Source organism: Vicugna pacos, chromosome 7, assembly GCF_048564905.1.
Source record: "Vicugna pacos chromosome 7, VicPac4, whole genome shotgun sequence".
In the NCBI taxonomy this organism is placed as follows: domain Eukaryota; kingdom Metazoa; phylum Chordata; class Mammalia; order Artiodactyla; family Camelidae; genus Vicugna; species Vicugna pacos.
This window is the reverse complement of record NC_132993.1, coordinates 55,706,038-55,718,895: the sequence shown is the minus strand read 5'-3', so window position 1 is coordinate 55,718,895 and position 12,858 is coordinate 55,706,038. Positions and strand designations below refer to the sequence as shown.

Here is a 12,858-nt window from a genome sequence, read left to right as displayed (position 1 = left end):
CTCAGTCAAGATTGCCAATCTACTTTCCCAGTCACTTTTTTCACTACATCATCCCTTTCAGGACCTCACTTCCATCCCAACCCACCTTAGAGTGTCTACTCTGTTATTATTGTAAGTACTCCCTTGAAAACACACTTGACTCTGTCCCTCTCACTCTTTCTTAATCTCTTCTGGAAAAGCCCTGATCTTAATCAATGCTAATTATTTTCCTACACCTTTCCTTCACTCAGGCAGCTGACCATGGCTGGAGAAACACTGGCAACTGTGTTGAGAATCTCTTTTAAAACATGACTAAATGGGCACTCCATGTTGCCTATTACAAAATCTATCACGTATTACTAACTCGCCTACTTTTGCACCATCAGAATGATGTCACATCTTTTTTCTAACCCACCCTGCATCCTTCACTTGATTCTTCATGAGCATCAAGACAGAACAATTATTAAATGCCTTTCCTGTCTCATACCACCAGAATGTAAGCCTCCTGAGAGCAGGAAAATTGGTTTCCTTGTTTACTGCTATATCCTTTATATTTAAAATTGTGCCTGGCACAGTGCAGTTACCTGAAGAATCTCTGTAGAGTGAAAAAGTGAATGACTACTTAAAACAATAAACATGATGTTTAATGAATGACACAGTGAAGCCTTTTAAAACAATGATCAGTAAACGTACTAGAGAATCCTCAATAATATAAATCAGAAATTAGTATTAGTAAGTTTTCCTTCATCACGATCTAAACATTTTTCCCACTGACACATATTAAACTCCTAAGAGAGACTGTTTTCAACACACCAAGTTATAACATTTATCAGATACTGACCATGTGCAGTGTGCAGTGCCTTTTCTAAAAGAAATTATACTCACTATAGACAACAAATAATGTATCAGTTGGACAATGGTTCACAAAGTATAGAGCACTTTACCATTTGTCACCTCATTTTTTGCCACAGAACAGCTCATAGATGTTACAAGCAAGGCCTGGAGAGATTAAGCATCTTGCTTAAGGTCACTTGGCTGCTGATGTGGCCAAGGTTGGTGTCCAAACCAGATTTGTTTACTCAGAGTCAACTCATTCCATTATATGATGAAACTCACTACTCATTTCTATGTTCAAAAACTAAAGACTGTGTTCTGCTACATATGAGTAAGTCTAATCTGATCTTCCACAATCTGCCTCCATTCTCTTCCCAACGTCACACCTTGACTTTCCTCCAGACACTCCAAGCTCCAGGGAGCTGGATCTCACTTTATTCCAAACAACACACCTTTTTCATGGTCACTAAGACTTTTCCTGATGCCTCTGATCCTCACTTGGGATTCTTTTATGCATTCTCTCTTTCAAAAAGGTCTCTTCTGCCATCTTTTCAACAAGATTTTCCCTAGTACTTGCTTCCACAATGAGTTTTCCCCATCTCTTCCCTAGAACTTCCTGCTTTCTACTTATTGAATCATGTTAAGTCTTACATTATCTGCCTTATGTAGAAGAGTTCTATATTTTAAATGTGATCAAAAGCTTCTTTGAAGTTCTTTACAGAGCCATCAATGCTAGTTAAACACAGTAATCAATAAATTAGAAATTCAATAAGTATGCATACAATACAGATAAATATTAATTTAATTAACACATGCAGAGTACTCGTGATCTATTTGTTTCCTCATTTGTTAAAAAAATTTTAAAGTGTCTTATATGTTACCACAGTTTGTCATATAAAATATTTTTTATTTTACAAATGGTCACTTTCTTGGTACTGTAAAAAATCATCATCAGAGATCAAGTTAAAAATCATGTTATTTGATTTTCAATTACAGTTCTTTTAAATGAGTAAGCTATACCTACTTTTCTTCCCTTTCTAGCCATATAATGTATAATGAGATAACAAATTCATAGGCTACTTAACTGGTTCCTAATTCCTGGACACATTTCAATATTCCAAATTCGTTTCAAATGAAGGTCTAATGAAATGAGAAAATTTTACCTGATTCCTCATTTTGAGGAATGACTATCCTAGAATCAATTTAATGGAATCTTTTCTGGTTTATTTTTTAATTTTATTTCTTTGAAATACTTTAGACCAAGAGAATTATTATTTCAAAATACTTTACTCAATATAAGGAAATGCCCAATATAGAAAAAAAAGGCAGTTTTTTCCTACTTTCAAAAATTTTACTTATGAATATTAAATTTGTGTTAGATCATTAATCATGTCATAAATGTTACTGCATATGGAATTATTGGAATTATTAGTAAATGGTTCATTTCATACCAATGCAAAACATCAAGTATAAAACCATTCAAAATAAAATTTTCAAGTATATAAATTCCATATAATAAATAACCTTTTCCATTGTAGTGATGAATAACCAACAATTATCACAGAAATATTAACCTATGAGAAAGTACAATTCTATTTCTGATTATGACCAAACTGAAGGATATCATATGTTATTTAGTTTTCAAGAAAATAAGAGGATAAAAGAAGAAAATCTGGATAAAAATATCAGACAATGACACTGTTCATCAATAAGATTAAGGCTGTTAACATATTTTTAAAAGTTAATACTAACTCTTTTTGTCCCAAAAGTTTTTAAAATGCCTTAGAAGACTTTTGAAATAAAAATTTTCTGTTCTTGCTCACTTTGTGATTTAATTTATTTGGTATTTCAAGGGTACTTAGAATAGAAAAAGCATTAAAAAGAAACTCATGTTTCAACTATATAAAATAATCACACTGTAAAAAACAATCCACCATTAAGTTTATAATTTCATATACCTTCAGGGCTTAAAACAATTCTGGCAGTTAAGAACAGTTGTTAAACTAGAAGTTAATTTCTAATTGAATTTCTCTAATAAGAGTCAAGAAGCATAAATAAAAGCATAAAAGGAACTTTAGAAAAACTGTCTTTATTTGTGGGGAGAGTAAAATAAAAAACAGGAGACAGTGTCATCTGTGACATTGAGAGAAAATGTGCTCAGTGACTGCATTTATCACCTGGAGGACACTGACGTCTTTCTCAACACCAGTGAGAAAGGACCCTATCCTGGAGGGTAAAGAATTATCAAAGTATCTGCCATGATATTAAAGGGTCTCTGTCTGTGAGTAATAAAATCAGAACCAAATCAAATGGGCAACAAATTCTCATCCTGTAAACGCTACATGGCATATTAAATATTAGCAGAGGTATGTTTTGGCCATTTTTCTCTTTCCTTTGTCCTCATCCTTTGGATCACATAATTGAATCTGTATGCATCTAGTCCCATGGTTGTTTCTTGCCACTAAGAAGGTTGAAAACCATGAGTACGAATAAGATCACTGAATGTTCTTTTTGAAACACATCAGGACACTGTACATTCCTCGAGAATTAACGTTAAAGGAAACATTAATATAATAACATCTAGAATCCCTTCATTTTGATCTGTATCATAAAGTTATTTGATTTATATCATAAAGTTCTTTAAGTCAGTTTTGGCATAAAACTCACTTGTCTGGTTCTCTAAAAGCTGTATTATTTTCTAGAAGGAAATCAAAACTTTATGGCATTTGTGCCAAACCAGGATTACACAGCCAGTGCCATGTAAGAATCAAAAACACTGCTCAGCCAGAGACACGTGGAGGTCCTGGTGAGAGGTTTCCTAGGTGAACTGCCTTCAGAACTCTGCAGATCATACCTTTTCTGCATGAGGAAGGGCATGATGTCCAGTCACTATAAGGGGTCACAACACAGTCCTTCCTACAAGGAAGCAGACAGGGCCTCACTGTTTCAGGTCGAAGGCTTTCAGGACACCTAGGAAAAGCAAAGGGAAATTACTAGACCTCCACTGGAATTCAGAAAACCAGGTAATTTAATATCCTTAGCATTTTCATTGCTAAAATTGCTGAACAGTCATGAATCTGATTTATTTAACTTCCAGGATCCTTTCTGCTTTTGACAAAAACTATACAACTAAAGTAACTCTTCCAAACTGGACTTTGATAAAGCTTCTCAAGGCAGGATATGTAAATTTAATACTACTCGTGCTATGGAGAAGAAAATATAATAATTATACCTAGTTTACTTACAATAATTTCTCCTATTAATAAATGTAAATATTCCAACAAGCTTTATAAGAAATTTATGGAAGTTTAAGTTACCAATTTAAGCACCCAGTTTTACATGTTTGCATAACTAAAGTTTTATTGCTGATTATAATTTTCCGGGTTAATCTGTACTTTACTTTTACAAAACATATTTAGCATAAAATAAATTTATAATGGAGTATATTCTATAAATGTGCTCAATAACCAATACTGTATTTATAGCTATGTATTTCATAATAAATAAGTAATAAAATAATAAAAGGGTATAGACAGTTATGAAAAAGAATTTTTGCTTTATTTCTGGTTTCATTCACTGTCTCTATTCTTATTTTTTCTTCCATTTTGTTCCTACTTTCAAATGACTGGATTTTAAATATTTTAAATATTTTTGTAAGTCACAATATTTTTTGGAAAAAGGGTGAATATAAACGAAACAAAAATAGTCAACAACTAAATTAAAGGAAAACAAAACACTGTGTTCCTTGACATAAACTGTAGTAAAATTAAGTTATTGTTTTAAAAAATACAGCAAAAATATTCTATTTATTAGGAACACAAGAGAAAGATGACGACAAAACAATGAAGTTTCTTACACTATATAAAGTTTTCATTTCCTAAAAGATAATTTTAGGAAGCTGATGTATGAGTTTTAAATACACTGTTTCCTTTTTTAAATTTCATAATTCTTTTCTGCATGTTTACAATCTGATTCTATTATTGTTATTGCTCAAGTGTTGGCCGTGAGCATTAACACTAGAAGAAGATGTATATTAGGACAACAAAATATAGTAACATAATTCATGTAATGAAAAGTACTTAATGCTCTGATTCCTAAGAAATTCTCTTTTGAGGTCCTATGAATCTGTGACAAGTAAGCTAAGAGGCAGTGAAGAAATAAACCTAGCAACCAGTGTAACTGTTGCTGGAATAACTTGGCAAATTAGTGAAAAATGGGATTTAAACTACTCCCCACAGGAGAAGACAGATTTTTTGTAGGTCAAGTTAAATTGTATTTTAACAAGTTAATCAGGTTTTCAGAACTGAACTATGAGTGAAAAAAATCAACATCATTAATCTCCTTCCCATAGTTCCTTTATAGCACTTTGCTGACACTTCATTTTTGATATATCTTATAATTTTTTATCTGCATGTCCTATCTCATCCGTAAGTATTACATTCTATTCAACTATATAGATACGTGCCTTTCTCTCTCATTCTATAACACTAGGGTTTATTTAAAAGTGGGTTTAAAAAATATATGAGATTCAACATTTCAAAAGAAATAATCTCCCTGGTTTATGCTAAGTGTAAGTTTGGCTTTTCCTAATTGCTAGGCTTACTCAAAGTCCTGGACGACAAAGAAATTCAGATGTGAATCACAGTAGTTAATGTATTGTTACAAATGAGATTATAAATCACTAGAACTATAATTTAACCTACATTCTTAACCAGGAAACATTATATGGCAAGACCCCACACATAATCATGTTAATTCTTCTGAAACTATGGAATTATTGATCAGTAATTATTATTAGAAGCACTCCTTCTCAGTGAGGTGATTTTATAACTTTAACAATGGAGAGCTTTACTCAATTACATACTCTTCAAATTTTAGCCCTGAATAAACCAATGAAATTTACAATGTTATCACTGACAACCTCCAAAATTCCGTTTCAGTTTAGAAATTTCCTCAGCAAGATACTTGGCTAACTGTGGAGAACAAAATTACTAACAACAAAGCTGTTAAATGAACACACAAAGATAAATTATACAGCCTAGATTACATCCAATAAAATGAATTCAGACTTCCTTTGGTGAGGCAATTGGTTCCATCAACATGCTTCTCTTCTCCTTTGTACTGTTTGTATTTAGTGTTTGTGGTTTAAATCAAGGAATCGATTTTGCCCCAGATCTTATTCAAGGTCAAATTAAACAGATGTGATAGGAGTTGAAGTTTGTTACTCAGAGGATACACAGGATCAATAACATTGATTTTACCATTGCCAGTAATCTGTTTTATTAAGAGGAGTTTAAAACAAGGTTTCTATTTGCATTTTTGTTTCAAATACCAAGTACTGAAAAGCAGTCACTGAATTTAACCTAGCGTTTACTCATAAGGGCAGTAACATTTTCTTTTGAATTTACACTATTTGCTTAATTTTTTAGAACTTTAATGGCAAAGGAGATCCATTTCATTTAACAAATCTATACTTGTATCCAGGTCACTGAATAAAGGCTGCAAGAGTGAAGCACATTTTTAATGGATTATTGTAGTGGCCCAACATGGGGCTTCACGATACCCTTTCTATTGAATGATTTAATGACATTAATCCACCAGGCTTTTCCACACACAGGCTTCTGCACGTGTACATCCGTTGCTCAGCGAAGTATTTTGTAGTTTACCTAACTGAGGGAAATACCATCAGCACATCTGGAAGGTAAATAACTGCAAAACAGGAACAGAGTGAGCTTACTGGTGGAAGCTCAGCACAGTAACCCGCCGTTCTGTGCCGTGACAAGTCGGTCAGGTTACAACCCTCTGCAGTGAATATGTCTACCTGGTGCTTGTCCCGGCAAGACCCACAACACAGCCCTCCAGCACTTGGGACTTCCGCTTCTGCTGTTACTGCTACTGAATTTTAATACACCGCAAATGAATTTCCTTTGTTAGATTCATCCCATCTTTAGCATTATTTCTCTTAAAATACTGGTTTGGGGCTACCTGTTGAGCATGTGGAATAGTTCCTCAATTTATTTAAGTCTTTTGGGCATATATTTTCTGATACGTTTCCTAATTTCAAACTGCATAAATAAAGTATGGGCCAAAACATCACTAACGTCTGCAACCCTGGACATTAATTAGTAAAAATAACTCAAAATGGGATTCTTATTTATCCCCTGGATTTTGTCATATATCAGGTACATTCTGACCATTTCCCTGAAACACTAAGAAGTATCTGCAATTTTTAAGAGAAAATAATAGTTTCTAAGATTTCTTGAGGGTTTACATTACAACTCCCCACAACGCCCCATTAAATCCCTTCAAAAAACTTTGAAAACTGAAGCCAGGATCTGTTAAGTAGTATACCTAACATCACACATAATACTTAAGATCTCACGTAACACCTAAGCACTTGGCCAGGTATCTGGAAATTAGGAGGCCATTTTTATGCCAATGCATAACTGACAGGTTTTTCTTTCCCTGTTTCACATGGCTAAGATGATTTGACTTCTGAAAGATATATGCTGTCTAAATCTCAAAAGATAGCTTTTTCCCCCTTAAAGAAATACATTTTTAGAATTGATTTATTAATTTTCTCTAAGGAATGATTAGCCCAGGTATGCTGTGACATGTTTTTGTTTATACTTCTCCCAAGGCACATATAATACACCAATTCTCTAGGTCTTTGTTCTCCTCTCTAGCAAACTGTTTGCCTTGTTGTTACTCTCTTTATAACCACACTGAGAAACTGATGGTTTTTCTGCTCATCATAACGCTCATCCCATCCCAAGGCTCTCTTTTGGGAGATAGTACTTTTGATATAGTACTTTCTGGGGGAAATGAAAGCGAGATCACAGTAGGCTACTTCCCAATTAAACTAGATGGGCAGCCTCTGCAGCCTCTGGGTACACAGGAGGTCACGGATGACCTCCATGGCTAAGACTTCGTACACTGTCACTATTGATCAGCCAGGTCTACAGCAAGCACCTGTTTCCTTGCCTCACTAGCTTAATAAAAGCAGAAAGTGCTACTATGAAACTGAAAGTAGGTACCACATAGAAAGACTTCTACAGAATTTATGGGTCCCAGGTACAAGACTCTCAAGCTGCTATAACTTTATCAATAGCTGCATTCAAAACAAAGAGGTCTTACTCTTGAGGCCAGGTCGGACAAGCATCAAAATGCTAAATTTCATGAAGCAAGTGAAGCCTGAGCCAATCCCCTGCATGGCTGGCCCCAGGATTTACTGCTATCTTTCTAAAGCCCTTACTTTTTGGGTCCCACTTGGCCCACATTGACCCGCACACAGATGACTTTTCTTGTCTGCATGCCAACAGAGCAAGAGGCTTCCCCATTCCAAGTTGTGGTGGTGTTGAAGGATGATACCGAGGTGTCCTCGATGCACTGGCCCCAGGGACCAGTCTGCCAGTGGTACACAGTACAGGGATGCTCGTTACAGCTGCGCACCTCTTGCAAAGCACTGCTATTTGGACAGGGAGCTCCACCTGTAAGAACGGACAATATTAACAGATTAGATATGGTGCCAACAGAATTCTTACCATTCTCTGTTCCTTGGAATTAACAATAACAATGAGACCTGCCACTTATTAGCACAGGTGACCAGCACACTGCTAGGAAGGCAGATCGAGTATTAATCTTACTTCACTTGGCATGCTCTGGCTTAAAACTTAAACTAAGTGCTAGACATAGTATTTGTTTTAGGGGACTAAGAGAACATTATTCTCCAGAGAAGCTGAAAATGAGATACAAATAAAGCCTACGTAACTGCTAACCTGGGGTAACGTGGGCATTGAGACTGTATGGATGGGGAGAATCCAGTGTGTTTTAAAATATTATCCCTCAAAATGAAAGTCTTAATTACAGGTTTCAAAATGCTGTTTATTTCAGTGAATTAGGACTTGGGGTGATTAGAAACAGGGGTTTTTAAATGAATTGATGCTTTCTGATCTTCTATAGCATTATTGGGGAAGCCACGTAGTAATGATAAAACTGTATTTCTTCAAATCTAGGATGTGACTGACTGAGATAGACCATCATTTTACGTGTCACAAAGGCTGCAAATTAAACAATGCAATACTTCTTTTTATCAACTCTAACTTTTACTGTATGCTTACTGAAATAGCTTTGTATGACTTATTTAGATTAAAAAATAACACTCTTTTGCATATATTAAAGGGGAAGGTAGTCCTAAAACTTCTTTACATTCAGAATCTAAATATTTTGAGTAGCTTTTTAACTCACTCTCACCCAAGTTTGTATTCTCTTAAACAGTGTCATCCCTGTGGCATCCACAGCGTCAGTGATGCAGGATTTCTTAGAGTGTTCTCTGTTGTCTCCAGGGTTTTCTTCCAGGATACTGGTACCCATCTCTAAGCTTTGATGCTGTTGCATTTTTAATCACACCAGAAGATATGAATGAAAGGTTTAAGCAAGCAGCTAAGAAAGAGTTTATTTTCCTTCCTCAAATGGCCCTTAGCTATTTTTGTTTTCTTTGTTTTTGGCAGGAATACCATAGGATTGCTTTTGTCTCCAGGAACAAAAAAGAAATTCACATGTACTAGCAATGACAACTGTGTTATAACTGCTGCTTGGCCACAGTGATTTTAAAATGCACCCATTGTACGATGTAGTAATTACAGAGATGATAAAGGGTAGACCAGATGTGTCCTTTAATCAACAGAATGTGGTGTGGAGTTGTCAATATGGAACTCTGCTAGCCCCATTTTAAGTATGTTCTGGGTGGCACCTCATTTTATATCTATAGCTGCTGTACAAGTAAAAAACTATCAAGTTCATGAGCCCATAAGGATTAATGACATGGCCACAGTAACAGCTAGGAATTTATGGAGCCCAGTTTTGTTTTGTTTTTTAACTACTATGCTACTTATAATGCCCACTATGAAAATAAAAAGCTTTATATATTGCTAAAAGCGGAGTTCAGGAGGAATTTATTGTTTATCTTGTTCACCCTGCATATTACTTATGTTAATCATACATATTTGTGATAGTAAATGGAGGAAACACTGAGCATGAGAAGAGGTGGGTTTTAGACAATAGGAAAGCAAGTCCCAAAAACTAAAAAAAAAAGTAAGAAAAGGTGATTTAATGGCTAGGGACCTCAACATGGAAGATGGACCCTAAAGTTTGAGATGTGAGTAAAAGTCAAACAAAACTACATCCTGGGCTGATCTGCAGTTACCACTTCACTTGTGATTAAGGACATCCCTCTATTCAGCAAATAAATCAGGAGGCAGTTAAGGTGAGAATTCAACTGCAGTGTAGGATCATTTGGGCAGTGCTGAACATGGGATCAACAGCAGAATAACCTGCATTAAACAGCATTTCACTAATGTCCCCTGCTTCACGAAGGTGAGAATATCTGTCACAGTTCGTATCCTGTCCTACATCAGACAGCTCAGTGACCCTGGAAACAAGAAGTTTAGGATTTGAATAGGAACGAATCTGAAAATCTGCTAATTGGATTGGGGAAAAGTAAATGAGCATTCTTCCTACCCATTCCCTGAGGCTCTAGATTTATGCCATCTTATTTCTCAGGAAAACACAGGCTAATTTTAAATATATATATATATATATATATATATATATATATATATATATATATATATATATATACATACATACATACACATACACATACACACACACACACATTTAATTTACATAACCATTTTACCTGTAACTTCATATTTAATAGTAAAATTGTTGCTCTTCCACAAAATAATCTGTGTCTTTACTTACCCCATTTTCACCCTGAGTATATATATGCTGTGTAAACTGTGATTTGAAAACTCTGAATTGTTTTTGACATTGGAACTGACTGGTTGGCTTGGAAAAAAAATGTTAAGGAAAAAACTTTCACAACATCAGCATAACGTGTTCAGGAACAGCAAGATAGTTGTTAAGTTTACGGACATAAAGACTATTTATTTTCTTGCCTCAATTCACATTAAAGCCACATCAGCAGTTTTGGTCTGTCGTCAAGATAGTTGTACAGATAAGCCCCAATGTGGTCTTAATTATAACAATGAAAGGACAATTTGGAAAGCATGGCTTGGAGTAATCAGTCACTGCAGCATCATCCTGCTATTTGGGGAATAATTTTATGGTTGAAAAATTGATAGATGTAACACTGAATTTATTTATTATTTATGGGAACATCTAATTCCAGACATCTGGGAATATTTCCATACTACTGGGGAAATTATAAAATGTCAACCAAGACAAAATTAGTGATAAATATATTTAAAAAAATCCTCTTATATATAAAAATATATGCTTCATGTTAATGCAACTAGGATTTCTATTGTTCCACTGAAAGGAAAGACTTTATAATACTTTGATGAAATTCTGCTATATAAATGAACTTCCATGTTCATATAAAAATACCAACTATTGTGTGAGACTTCTCTCTTAGAAACGAAAAAGTGACTTTTCCTCTCCATAAAAGCTTGGTTAGGATACATTTAAGAGAGCTATGGTGTTTCTGGGTCTGGCACTGAAGTCATTACAATTTAGCGGCAGACTGAAAAAAAAAAAAAGAACCTTTTCAAAATAACTGGATGCCTACATATTGAATGTGATACGCAATGGTCACCTATGCTTCAAGGGATATTGGGAGGTTAGAAACAGTTCCTGTACTCTTAGAGATCTCAAAGTCTCCTCTACTCTCAGAGATCTTATAATACAGTGGAAAAAAGTAGTAGAAAATGAATATAATTCTAGGTAGACTATAATAACTATGTTAAAAGAGATACTAAGGAAAATTGGGATTCAGAAGTGGTAAGATTACGTTAATTTGGGGGGTGACTAAAAATGCCTCAGTAAAGAAGGCATTGAGGTGAATACTGAAGGAGTAGGATTTCGACAAGCAGAGTTCTGGGAAGGGAGAGAAGGAAAAGATTTTATTTAAGCAGAAGAAAAAAATAAATAAAAGCAAAGGCACTCAGGGAGGTATGACCCTGGGAATTAGCAATATTGATGCAGTCAATTGGAGTGCAGAGTTCACACAGGGAAGTAATTGGTGGTGAGGATAAGGGAGTGGACTGGGCTCAGGTTAAGAAGAGGCTATCAGTGTACTATGAACGACAGTCTTAAGATACTTGTAACTGCCTGCTATTGTAGCCCTAACCCCTTGGATAGCAGACCACTGTGCGTGAAAAGCACATTGGCAGTGACACGATTTCGGGGATTTTAACTGGAAGTGCATTGGCCATGGAGAACCTCGACACTCTGCTACTCTGCTGCAGCACCGCTCCCCTTCTCTCCTCACTTTTCCCCCCTTGTAGTAAGAGGCAGAAGACGGCTCACTGGAGTCTGCATAAATCTTGCCTGGTGGAGGAACAGACTGAAGCAGAACTCCTTTTTCCCAATCAATAGTGGGAGGATGAGGGAGTGACAGTATTTACTTAGAAGTCAGAGTTATGTGTGTATATACACATAAAATAGATCCTGGGTTCTTCAAATTCCTCTAGGAAATGTAAGTACTCCCTGATTCTTAGAATTAAATCATTTAACTGTAAAAACTAAACAAGGTAAAAGAGAAACATTCCTGTTCTCCATGTTTTGTACTGTAAAACAGAAATTTTGAAGACTACTATTTGAGAAAAATTGGCATAATTTTATTTCAATTTGCACCTATTCCATGCATGTATGAAGGAGGTAAAAAGACACACTAACATTTGGCTGAAGTTGTATCAGGTCACTATGAACTCTGCAAAAATAAATACTGTCTCATTTCTTGCTTTGTAAGGATAATTGACTCTATCATTAAGAATTAACAGAAGTTGTTATACTCAGTGGAAAACATTTTGAAAATCATTTTTCCTTTTTCAACTAAGTTTGTTAAGAATCTGCAACACAAGTTCAAAAATGGCAAAGGCCATAAGTCTAACATCAATTAAACTTTTTTTTATTCAAATTCAACTTACTACTATTTATGTCAATTATCCTATGCCAGACTAAGTGTTAAAAGAGCACATCTTTTTAGAACTTCTGGCATAATTTTAAAGTGGCTTTGGG

General features: G+C 35.1%; 1 protein-coding gene across 1 annotated transcript in view; it reads right to left on the bottom strand.

Moving 5' to 3' along the window:
• The window catches only part of THSD7A (thrombospondin type 1 domain containing 7A), a 353,632-nt gene that overhangs the window by 71,180 nt on the left and 269,594 nt on the right, over positions 1-12,858 (bottom strand). Inside the window, exons 8-9 of the mRNA XM_031679614.2 lie at positions 8,069-8,303; positions 3,668-3,783 (exon numbers count right to left, since the gene is read on the bottom strand). Of these exons, the coding sequence (XP_031535474.1) occupies positions 3,668-3,783; positions 8,069-8,303 (351 nt within the window). The remainder of the gene's footprint in view (positions 1-3,667; positions 3,784-8,068; positions 8,304-12,858) is intronic.